Here is a 12,513-nt window from a genome sequence, read left to right as displayed (position 1 = left end):
ATTAGCTCCATAAAGAACCTCTCACTCCGCTATACAGCTCCGAGATGGAGCTGTATAGCGGAGTGAGAGATTCTTTATGGAGCTAGTTAAGCATGTGCAGCAGTTGTATCTGGTTTGCCCGTATACTGTAACCTTCTTCTGATGTTTGGATCTATCATGTAGGCCTATTGCGCTTTTTGTGCAGATCCAAATACAATAATTCAAATGTGTGTGTGCGTGTGCGTGTGTGTGTGTGTGTGTGTGTGTGTGTGTGTGTGTGTGTGTGTGTGTGTGTGTGTGTGTGTGTGTGTGTGCGTGTGTGTGAGAGAGACTTACCGAACTGCTTCGATTCAATGACCCAAAAAGTGTAAAACATTTGAGCAGCAACTTTCTAATTCTTAGTAAAATACAATTCTGTTGACAAAGTGTGCTTCTTTCTTCTAAAGTAGAAAACTAACAAACAGTGCGGTCTCTCTAGGAATGCAGTAAAGAACGCCCTTGTTTTCTGTGGGGTTCGGATTTATTGTCAACTAGATTAATAACGGATGTCAGCGAATACGAAAACACTCGCCCCAAAACACAATCACCCCGGGGCAAATCCGGCGGCATTCACCTGGTAATATTCCTGAACTTAACAGTAAAACTATGTCTAAACGACCTAACCTTATTTCCTAACCTCAGTAAAACTATGATTAAACCTAAACGTATTCCTAAACTTAACCTCAGTAAAACTATGCCTATAACCATACATTTATTAATTCTAACCTTACCTTATCCTCAGTAAAACAAATACAAGAATACAAGAACCACTGGTCCGCGTAATAAATGGGGGCGAGTGTGTTTTGGGGCGAGACTTCATGTTTAAAGTCCGCGCGTGGCCGACGGCAGACGTGCACAGTGGTGGAAGATGCTTGATTATAGGCTACTCACGTCACATGTTTTAGGACACAAGACACAGACTACAAACATTTGTAGTTCATTTGCGCTACTTTTCTATGGGGGTAAAGGCGCAGGTTACTCAGCTGTTCAATGAGCCTCGTTAATTAGCCCTCTTGTCAAAGCAGCAGGCATTTACCCACCATTAGGTACAAAAATGTGTAAATACCACAATGAAATAAATAAAATCCACAATGGAAAAAAAGAAAAAACGCAATGATATAAATACACACATCAACACGGATCTGTCTAATTTTCCATATTCCATCCTGATTGGCTAAGGTTGGCTTCCAAAGTTTGCAGGATTGGTCCGTTTTGAACAAAATGCCTCAAATCATGAACGCAGCTTGCGATTTCCGTGAAATTTCACACGTACATCCCCACTAGGCAGAGGAAGAAATGCCACTTGAAAATGTTCAAATCAGCCTCATGGTGGCGCTATAAAAGGCCGATTTGCGTTTGTAACTATAACTGCATCGATCTGCGTGGAACTTTGCACGCATACTCCCTAGAGGCCAAGGAAAAACATCTGCCCTGCATTTTTCCCATCAGCCTTTTATAGCGCCACCAGGAGGCCGATTTATGTAAAACATATCTTTTGAGATTAAGCCTTCAGATTTTATCCAAATTTCACGCATATCGGTACACAAGATCTCTATAGTCATGTGATTAAGAGATGGATCTGTTTGATTTTTCATATTCCATCCTGATGGGCTAACATTGACATCTAAAGTTTGCAGGAGTGGCCCGTTTTGAACAAAATGCTGCAAATCATGAACGCAGTCTGATTGCGTTGGAACTTTCCACGCACATTCGCACTACGTTGAAGAACAATCACCACCCTTTTAACATTGCCCTATTATAGTGCCACCAGGAGGACGATTTTTCTTTTTTATATTACTCCTACAAATTTGTCAAAACATCATGCAAATCAGTACACATTATCTCTATAGTCAAGTGATCAAGATGGTTCCGTCCTATTTCTTATATTCCATCCTGATTGGCGAATTCCGAACATTGCTGCCCCACAATAACCTACCTGACCTGGCGGAGATCTGTGCTCCGAGGACGAGGAGCACTTTTTCTGTTTTAATTTATTTTCTATTTATTTCATTGTGACTTCCAAAAAAAAGGTCCAAAAATAAAAAAATAAATACTGCAATGAAATAAATAAAATACACAATGAAATCAATAAAAAATGCAATTAAATAAATAAATGTATTTATTTTTTGCATTGTGTAGATGTGTTTAATTGCGTTTTATTTATTTAATGCATTGTGACTTTTCATTACATTTTCTTTTAATTTCATGATGAATTTTCAGGGTCACTTTTATCTATACATTGGTCCATTTTTATAATAAATACCACAATGAAATAAAAAAAACAATGATATGAATGAAAAATGCAATGAATTAAATAAATACATGTATTTATTTCATTATCTTTTTTTAAATTCATTGTGTCTTTTATTTATTTCCTTTTTGCATTTATTTCATTGTTTTTATTTTATTTCATGCTGTCTTTTCATAATAATGGCTTCTTTTTCACAAAATCGGTGGTTGTTGCAATTACCTGCATTACAATACTACACCATATTGCTCTATGACGAAATAAACCCATATCACTGGTGGTCCCCGGACCACTGGTTGAGAACCACTGCTATACATATTCACTCTCACTGGTTCCCTTCTGTCACAAATAACCCCTCACACTTTCCTCCACCCATGCCTGCACTCTCTGCTTCACCTCTCTACCCACCCTCAACAAGCTGATTTATGAGCTACTAAATGTGTGTGTGTGTGTGTGTGTGTGTGTGTGTGTGTGTGTGTGTGTGTGTGTGTGTGTGTGTGTGCGTGCGTGCGGCAGTGTGTAATACTGCAAAATCTTACCTTTTAATGTTATTCTCATTGTGTTATCCACACTATTTCAACTGTTGAAAAAGTTGTTTTACAAATCAAACCAATGTCGGCAATCATAATTTAAATCACTTTTAATTTTTCTCAAAATATGATTTCATGGAGCCTGATCTAGCCACCAAATCTTGAGAGTACAAATATAAAAGAAGACATTTGCAAGGCAAAGGCACAGATTCAGCATGGCAGCTTTAGAGAGCAAATACAATTACATATATATTTACATTCAACATTTCAGAACAGAAAATTAAAGCTTTTTTCGCGGAATATATTATAGATTATGGAAATCTTCAAATGAATATTATATATAGACGATACAATTCAGTGTCTAAGGCAACTGCTATGGGTTCACAGTTTGAAGTGATCTCTGTAACATTTCTCTTCATTTCAACTCATGGAAATTCAATGTCAACTACAAATATACATTTAGTCCAAGAAGCAGTGGAGTAGCAAGGTACATTTACTTGAGTACTCTATTTTTTGAGTATTTGCGACACGCTGTGAGCTTGTAGATCTGCTATTTTCACTATTGCTGATGCTTGTTAGAAAATGTATGGAAAATCTTTACATTTTGTGGGAACATTTATACATTTTAAAGCATGTACTTTTCAATACTTTTTTTTCTAAAGCAAGTACTCCAGTACAAATTTGACAGAGCAAATTTCACTTGTAGTCGAGTAATATTTGACCAGGAGTATCTGTACTTTGACTAAAGTACTGGGGTTGAGTACTTTGCCCATCACTGCCAATACAATAAGTAATTATGATGATGAAGACGCCATAATATATCGTCTCTGTCGGGTGGAAACCTTATTATGTCCAAAACTGTTACTTTTCAGGATTCAAATTCAAAAGCATCAAAAGCAGCAGATCTACAAGCTCGAAACGCGGTGCTTCGCGCCGCGTTTCGAGCTTGTAGATCTGCTGCTTTTGATGCTTCTGTGTGACGCTGTAGTATGATCAAGGGGTGTTGATTACGAAAAAACACACAAAAAGTTAAAACATGGAGATAAGAGGATTCTGCCCGACAGCAACGATATGAACGATCCACTTACTGTTCTCCTCATTGGACACAACAACAGCTTGTATTTATTCATATCAAATAAATGCATGAGAACTACCGCTAAAGTGACGAAGGTGCTTGATCTATGCAAGAGGCAACATGTCATAATGTGATTCTTTCTTCTCTTCTTCTTCGCTTCAGCAAGAATTAAAGTTGCCAAAACATTTAATTTACTCTGATATATCTTGTAAACAATCTATAAAAGCAATATATACATATTTACAGACAAAGGGGTACGGCCAGTAGTTTTAAGGATTCATCGTTAATTTGGACTGACCTTAATTAACTTTTTTTTTACCAGCCCGTAGTATTCGGAAATATTGTTGATTACTGTCCATACATACTAGAGATGTCATTAAGTTATAATAACGTGTAAAACATACCAGAAGGTTCCTTTTTGTTTCATCAGTGCAGCCAAAAGTATTTTAAATTGACTCGAATAACATAAATGTTTTTTGGCATCCAATCTGTATGTTAGTTGAAGATTATTCTAAACCTCCAACGTTAGGCAAATAATATACCTAGCTTCCAATGTCTTACACTGTTTCTCAGTTTTTCTTACCGGGTCCATTTTGTTTCCATTGGTACGTTCTCTGAGTTACAGAACTGTAACGGTCCATTAAGGTTCCGAACTATCTGCGGACCCCTTGGAATCCCCTCAAGGACCCCTTTGAGGGGGTCCCTAGACGACGCTGTGAGTACCCCTGCACTAAATGACACACACATTAAGGACGAACAAGGTCTCTATTCATCTGCACAACAAAGCATAACGTGCCGCTCAGCCGATACCTACAGTATATGATTATGAACATTAACACCTCGCTGTGCTGTCAGCGGTTACATGAGACATCAGTAATAACAACACTAGGCCTGTCCCCGACTAAGCATTTCTATAGTCCAATCTGATTGGCCAAATGTTGCCTATAGTCCACTAGTCTCGCGTAGCCAGACAACTATTCCACAATCTCTGAATGCTATATAGAGTCTGGAACTACAACTCCCCAAATCCGAGAGAGGAAGCTGGCACTTCCGTTCACGAAAATATATTTTAAAATATCTTTACATTTTATTCTTTAATTTCTATTTTTTCTAAGCAGCAAGCTAAATATACTTAGATGATTTGTATTTATATCAGGATACATTTGCGCGACTGTAAAGACCAAACGGAAGTGGGGAGGAGGCTTCACATCCGGTTTATATTCTAATCATGATCAGAGCTTCCGAGTCCCAGACTGTATACGTGTAGATGTAAATATTTGAAAATTGTGGGAGGCAACAGTCTGGCCACGCGAGACTAATAGTCGACTAATGCAATGGACTGGTTTATGCTGAAAGAAAATAAAAACGTAATCATTCACGTTGAGCTGTATATGCATGTCGACGCCGAGCAGAGGTCCTGTTCAGGTGGTGTTCTAGGCGGGTGGAGGCTGTTATCGCTGTGTGAACCGTTGCATTTGACAAGATGCTAGCATGGAATCTATGCGCAAGAAGTCCCAAAAAAAAGAAAGAAAAGAAAAACAAAACAAATCAATGTGTTGCTTCCTCGGTGTGGAAACTGCAGTGAAATCACCATCTGTTCTTGTTGTTAAGTTGTGTTCTTGGTGTTAAGTTGTGTTCTTGGTGTTAAGTTGTGTTCTTGTTGTTAAGTTGTGTTCTTGTTGTTAAGTTGTGTTCTTGGTGTTAAGTTGTGTTCTTGGTGTAAGTTGTGTTCTTGGTGTTAAGTTGTGTTCTTGGTGTTAAGTTGTGTTCTTGGTGTTAAGTTGTGTTCTTGGTGTTAAGTTGTGTTCTTGGTGTTAAGTTGTGTTCTTGGTGTTAAGTTGTGTTCTTGGTGTAAGTTGTGTTCTTGTGTTTCGTCCATCCAGGCTTATAAAGGCTTAATTTATACCGTCGTCGACACCTCGTCGGAAAAAAAAAAGGTTTTGCGCGACTCACTCGCTCGTGGCTTTGGTTACGAGGAAGTATAAACTTTGGCCTTTCACGGAATACAGTGTAGATTGTGTGAGGTATAAATGACCAGCAGCCGGAACCGTGGAACCAACTGGACCGGGAGAAGACGGTGGTATACTGTAGGGAGGGGGGGTTGTTTGCTCATGGTGAGGGGTTGGGGGGGGTGCTGATCCCCCCCCCGCCCCCCCTGACGGGCCGGGTCTCACTAATGCAGTCACACTTCAGATGAGGTAGTCTGGATCTGCAGCCTGATTGGCTGAACATTCTTACTGTGGTGGAAGAGAAGAACAATGAAACATAGTTGGATTAATAGCAGCACTTTATAGATTAAAGATGGTTTCAGACGGGGAGCAGCTGACACGCCTATGTAATTCATTTTCAATGAGAGGTGGTGATCATTTGGGACGCGCGGAGAAGTTGAAGGGAGGTGAGGCGAACGGGAGCGGTCCCGTGAAATTCTCCCACTCGTGCTCGTTTGTGTACACGCCCGCGGGCGGCAAGATCTGGTTTGGGGTCAGCTTTTTTTCCTCCCCGCTACGCACAGGAGGACTAAACAATAATGATCGCGCCGCGATCCCCGCTGATCCGAGCGAGAACCCCCGCGTCCACCGCTCCCCGTCTGAAACGACCCTAATGCTTCAGGTAAGAACGATACACGACGGCCCAAACTATTAACTAACAGTTCATTGAATTAATCAACTATAGAAAAATGATCCCCGAAAGTTTCCAAAATAAACTTTGGTGAAGCCACATCGGCGTTGAGGCGCGAGGAAAGTTTCATTTGATTTCGGTAAAAAGAAATACAAGTAATTACAATATAACTCAAACCCAGGATATACACATAAAAGCGTAATGAAACGATGTGGTCCTGCAACATAAATAAAACATAAATAGTCCAATAAAAGTACATAGAACCAATACGTTGCATAGCAGCATGCAGCACGTCACACAAAACCACTGAAAAAAAACGAATCTAAAATCCCTAACCAATGTCAAACCATAAAAACACACATTAAAGTCCATTACTAGTCTGTAGATTTTTCCATAACCGTATTTTCACACAGTGGGGGGGCATGGCTTTTAGTCGGATTCATGAGCTCCGGCACCGAATAATTTACAAATTAAGCACTTCCCGCTTTCTTCTGCCTACACATACATCATGTCCTAGTATGAGCCAATAGGGGAAGGGAATCAACGTCACGTGATTCCCTTGTTTGGCCCGGCATAAACTCAGATGTGCCCGAAATACCCGTATGTGCGTTTCAAAGAATAATATATATGAAAGAAGTGTTGAGAGGTCACCCACCATTCTACTGATGTCAGCAGCAAAGGTCACTCCTTTGCTGGGTTTCTCCTGGGAGCTGCTGCTGCTTCCTCCGCCTCCCAGGGAGTTCCTCCTGATGATTCCTGCAAGTCCGGTATTAAAAATGTACTTGAGTAAAAGTACAAAAGTATTGCCACCAAAATATACCTAAAGTACCAAAGGTAAACGTACCCATTATTGCAGAATTTCCCCGTTCCACGAGTTTTCAAATGTATTAAAAATCCTTTGAAAATAGCCGATCTACAAGCTCACAACGCGTCGCTGTGCGACGCGTTGTGAGCTTGTAGATCTGCTATTTTCAAATTGCCAAAGTACATAGGGTCTGAAGTGGTTTCGTAATAATAATCGAAATCTACAAAGTTAGTAACTAAACTTTTTCATGTCAAGGACCCCCAAATTGATACGTATTTGTCCGCGGACCCCCATCTGAAAATATTCTGAGCCAGGGACCCCCAGAAGAGAAGATTTGTGTTGCAAATGCAAAATGTTCAAAAGAATTTCAAGATTTTTCAAAAATGTTCCAAAATAGCAGATCTACTTGTAGATCTGCTATTTTTGGATGGATAAAGTGGTTAAAGTGCTTAACTACTTTTGCTGGGGACCCCCTGGAACCACTCCAAGGACACCTGGGGGTCCCCACTTTGAGAACCAATGAATTACAGTACTTGAGTAAATGTACTTAGTTACTTTCCACCACTGCAAAGGAAACTTGTTGTGTAATCTGAGCTGCGTGTATAAATCTACACATAAGGAGGCGTGTGTTATCTAAGGAGGCGTGGCTTATACCTTGGAGTGGCGGCAGCACGTCCAATCGCTGCAGGCTGTTCCTGCGGGAGGCGGAGGGGAAGGCGGAGCCTTTGGAGAGGCGGCGCTGGCGACTGGACAGCACGGCGGCCGGCGACACGATGCCCGGGGGCGGGACCTTCCCCATGCGCTCGTACAGCTCCTCGATCTCTCGCTTCTGATTGGTCTGCAGGCTCTGCACCTCCCCCAGGTGTCTGAGGAGGGAGGAGACGAGGAAAAGGCGGGGTAGCACTTCATAATAATGACATATATATATATATATAAAACATTTAACACATCGAGTGCCATAGACGGTCGGGACCGTTTTTGACCCAATTCTATTTTTATACAAGGGGCCCACGCGGGGCGCTATAACGAAACTTTGTGATCACCCAAGGAGTTTCAGAGAAGAAGAGAAAAAGAAATATTTTTGTTCCAGGCGTTAGTCGGGACCAAGGGGCAAGTCTTAGATATTTACGATGAGGCCGACAAAATGGCCAGAGTGGCGCTGTTTTACCCTGCACAGACCTGCGGTGTCAGGAAGAATTTATTTTTTACGCAAGTGAATGGTTTTTTTGACAAACTTTAGACTAGATTTTCTTACCGTAATAAAAATTGTCATAAATTCTATATGCTTCCAGTCGCTAGTTTAAAGTCTCCTTTCAATCATCAGGATATGCGTTTTGCTAAATTATGGTCCCATTTATTCTAAAATTGACGATAAAGTATGCTATTCTCTAGGAGGGGCGGGATGATTTGATTGACAAGCTACACAACCAATAGCATTCATTCCCCGCCCCCCCCGCTCTTGATTGACAAGCTACCCAACCAATAATGGTCTGGTCTCATTCTGACGCGATATTGAAAGATGGCGGACCTACAGTCTTGGAACAATCGGCTTCATTTTCGGTCTGTAGAAAGCAGCGGAGTGGCTTTGTCCATCTCATTTATACAGTCTATGGTCGGGACCCTCCGCCGTCTCGCACGCACGCTTTGTTTACATGCACTTCCGCGTCGGGGTTTCTACAGCACGCAACGTATGACGTAAGTCAGTGGTTCTCAAACTTTTTCATGTCAAGGACCCCCAAATTGACACTTATTAGCCCGCGGACCCCCATTTGAAAAGATATGCCAGAGACCCCCATAAGAGAAGATTTTTACGGCTCTAGCAGTGATTCAACCAACCATTTTAATTTCAAGGACCCCCAGTTTGACATGCATTAGGGCTACGGACCCCCTTTAATGGCATCTCTATCTCTGGGACCCCAATTCATATTGTAAAATCAATGTTAATCTAACTCTGAGAGTGTACAAATGGAACCAAATGGACCCGTTAGGGTCCATTTGGTTCCATTTGTACGCTCTCAGAGTTACAGACCCATAAGGGTCCATTTGTTTCCTATCCATCATTTAGTTGGAGACCCCCTGGAACCCCCTCAAGTACCCCTTGGGGTCCCCGGACCCCACTTTGAGAACCAATGACGTAAGTGGATGGAAGAAATGCAGGCACTGAACGTATAATATTTTAATAAACCTCTGGCACCCAATGTGTTAATTAACATTTATGAGCTGTTTGTAGACAATTAACTAATCATGACGACGGCACTAATAGCTAGCACTCACTTGGCCCTGAGCTCGTGAAGCCCCTCCCACATGGACCAATAGCTACCACTCACTTAGCCCTGAGCTCGTGAAGCTCCTCCCACATGTCGTCGTCGTCAGAGTCGTCGCTGCTGGGGTAGCCCCGGCTGTAGCTCATCATCCACAGGTGGTTGAGGGCGTGGCTGTTGTACTGCGGGCTGCTGCCCGCCCCTCCGTCCCACGGCTCCGCCCCCCCGGCCGTCACCGATAGGCCGCTGTCCGCCGACGTCCCCGTCAGGCTGAGGCTGCACGTCCGCTTCCGGCTCCGCCTACTCCTGGCTCCTCCTCCTCCTCTCTGACACTGCTCCGCCTCCTCTTCCTCATCTTCCTCATCTTCCTCCTCTTTCCTGGCTCCTCCCCCTTGTCGTTTCTCCTGGTTGGAGCCCCGCCCCCCTGCCTGGCTTTCAGCGCTTTGAGGATTTGCCGACGCCCTGTGGGGGTGTGGTCAGAGGTGGATAGTAATTAGTTACATTTACACACTTAACTCATTCTGTGCCACAATCCGTCAAATCCGTCATAAAAAATAAAAAAAACATGTTCAGAACCCAAGATATGATGATTTGAAGATTTGCTGCTCCATCCACTCCTTGTTTAACCTATAATTTAAAAAGGCTGTATCTCGCTTCCTAAGCACTTTTGTTTTTACAATGAATTTTGGCTGTGGCACTCAGAGCCAAAATTCCATAAATAAGCTGGGCACTGAATGAGTTAAGTAACCTTTTGAATCATTTGTATTTCGTCACTGTCGGGCGAAAACCTCCTATCTCCGTTTTTCAACTTTTTCCTTTTCTTTAATAATTCAGGGCTATTGAACACCCTTTACGTCTGTGTGTGGATTTTATGAATATTGAACCAATGAAAAGTATTGAAAAGCACTTCTGACTAAACCTCCTAACTCCATTGGATCCTCAGACTGTCGGTCAAACCTCCTAACTCCTCCCCCTCACACAGAGCTGCTGCAGAGCAGAAGATAAACAAACTTTATTACGAGGCAAGTTTTGTTCCCGTCTGACATGGTCATTCTAACCAATGATGGACAAATCAACTATCTCCACATTAATGGTCAAAAACCTCCACTTGAGCTGTATCTGGGTAAAGTGATGATAATATAATGTATTTAATATAATATAATGTATTTGGGTAAAGTGATGATAATATAATGTATTTAATATAATATAATGTATGTGGCTAAAGTGATGATAATATAAGGACACATTCAAGTATCTGACCATGTATAAAGTCACCATATCAACTTTGATGAGGCAGTGTTGTGTTGCTTTAAAAAAAAAAAAAGTTTTTTCATCTCCTGAAAAGTTAATATTTTGGACATCGTTGGTTTCTGCCCGACAACAGAGATGTGTTATAGTTGTGGTGTGAACTCTGCATCCACTTGACTTAGTTATTTTAAAACGAAATCTTCATAGTTACAGTAACTAACTCACTTTAAAGTAACAATACATGTACCTGTCTCCTGTACCCACCTGTGGTGATGGTGAGGAGGGGACATGGAGGGGATATGGAGGGGATATGGAGGGGACATGGAGGGGACATGGAGGGGACATGGAGGGGACATGGTACTAACTAGGCCTGTCAAAAAAAATCGATTCATGAATAAATCGCGATTCTTAATGCCGCGATTTTAAAATCGTTTCAAAATGTTCAAAATCGATTTTTTAATTTATTTATTATTATTATTATTATTATTATTTTATTTTTTTTAATTATAAGGTAGTACCTTTTTCACTGGCACTTTATCTGAAATTAATGTCAGAAAGACATGATCTGGCTGACATGATCTGGCTGAATTGAAGTGTATGATTCAACTTTTCATGGTTTATATTGTTCAGAATTGTTTTAAAATGTTCTGGTATAATTAAAGCAAAGTGATTTGGGGTAGAAAATCACAATAAATCGCAGAATCGAATCGAATATGAATTAATCGCAGAATCGCAATTTTAATCGAATCGGCACCCTAGGAATCGATTTTGAATTGAATCGTGAGGTAAGTGAATCGTGACACCCCTAGTACTAACCTGTGGTGATGGTGAGGAGGAGACATGGTGCGGGAGGAGGTTCCTGTCCCCAGGCTGGTCTCAGACTCGGCCTGCTCCTCTGTGCTGCTCTCTGAAGAGGAGGAAGACGAGGAGGAGGACGAGGAAGAGGAGCTCCTCCTGCTAGGAGGAGAGGAGGAGCCTCCAGGAGGCCCAGGAGGCACAGGGACCTCCTCCTTGCTGGGACTCACCTGGAAGCGGCCCACCGTCACCGCAGCAGCCTGGACCCCTGGTGGACAAAGAAGGCATGACAGTGATGAGCAGAGGGTTCATGGATTAAAGCTACATTTAATCTCACAACCGAAAAGATTTTGTTAGGCTAAGTCCTAACATGTGATGTGTGAAACAGTGTGAAAGGAGGTCATGTAGGTTATTGTGGGCCAGCAATGAGGGGCGGCAGTGGCTCAGGGGTAGAGTGGCCGGCAGAGCGGCCGGATGGCAACCGTGAGGTTACCAGTTCGATCCCGGAGTTAGTGTGGAAGTGTCCTTGAGCAAGACACTGAACCCCTAATTGCTCCCGATGAGCAGGTTAGTGCCTTGCATGGTTTCCTCCACCATCGGTGTATGAATGTGTGTGTGAATGGGTGAATGTATTGCACAATCTATGTAAAGCTCTTTGAATAAAAGTGATATATAAATGCACCATTTAATGTTGGGAATTCGCCAATCAGGATGGAATATGAAAAATCTGACGGATCCGTCTTGATCACTTGGCTTTGTATAAACTTTATTTCAGACACATGGGTCCATATAAAAACAGAGCTACAAGACAGACAACAACAACAACAACACATACATAGCCTGAGTACCAGACTGTTTTCACTAATTAAATAAAAACATATAAGCATTGCCTCCAGTGTTTCTAGAAGCAAGAG

At 41.8% G+C, this 12,513-nt stretch overlaps 1 protein-coding gene across 1 annotated transcript in view; it reads right to left on the bottom strand.

Annotated features, from left to right (window-relative positions):
• Positions 1 to 3,777: 3,777 nt before the first annotated feature.
• Positions 3,778 to 12,513, bottom strand: part of wnk4a (WNK lysine deficient protein kinase 4a) — a 150,361-nt gene continuing 141,625 nt past the window's right edge. The window contains exons 21-26 of the mRNA XM_084078416.1: positions 11,621 to 11,867; positions 11,065 to 11,068; positions 9,623 to 9,900; positions 7,950 to 8,161; positions 7,146 to 7,246; positions 3,778 to 6,108 (exon numbers count right to left, since the gene is read on the bottom strand). Of these exons, the coding sequence (XP_083934542.1) occupies positions 6,106 to 6,108; positions 7,146 to 7,246; positions 7,950 to 8,161; positions 9,623 to 9,900; positions 11,065 to 11,068; positions 11,621 to 11,867 (845 nt within the window). The 3' untranslated portion in view covers positions 3,778 to 6,105. The remainder of the gene's footprint in view (positions 6,109 to 7,145; positions 7,247 to 7,949; positions 8,162 to 9,622; positions 9,901 to 11,064; positions 11,069 to 11,620; positions 11,868 to 12,513) is intronic.

Source organism: Gymnoscopelus microlampas, assembly GCF_963454915.1.
Source record: "Gymnoscopelus microlampas genome assembly, chromosome: 14".
Classification (NCBI taxonomy): domain Eukaryota; kingdom Metazoa; phylum Chordata; class Actinopteri; order Myctophiformes; family Myctophidae; genus Gymnoscopelus; species Gymnoscopelus microlampas.
This window is presented reverse-complemented; position numbering and strand designations above follow the sequence as displayed.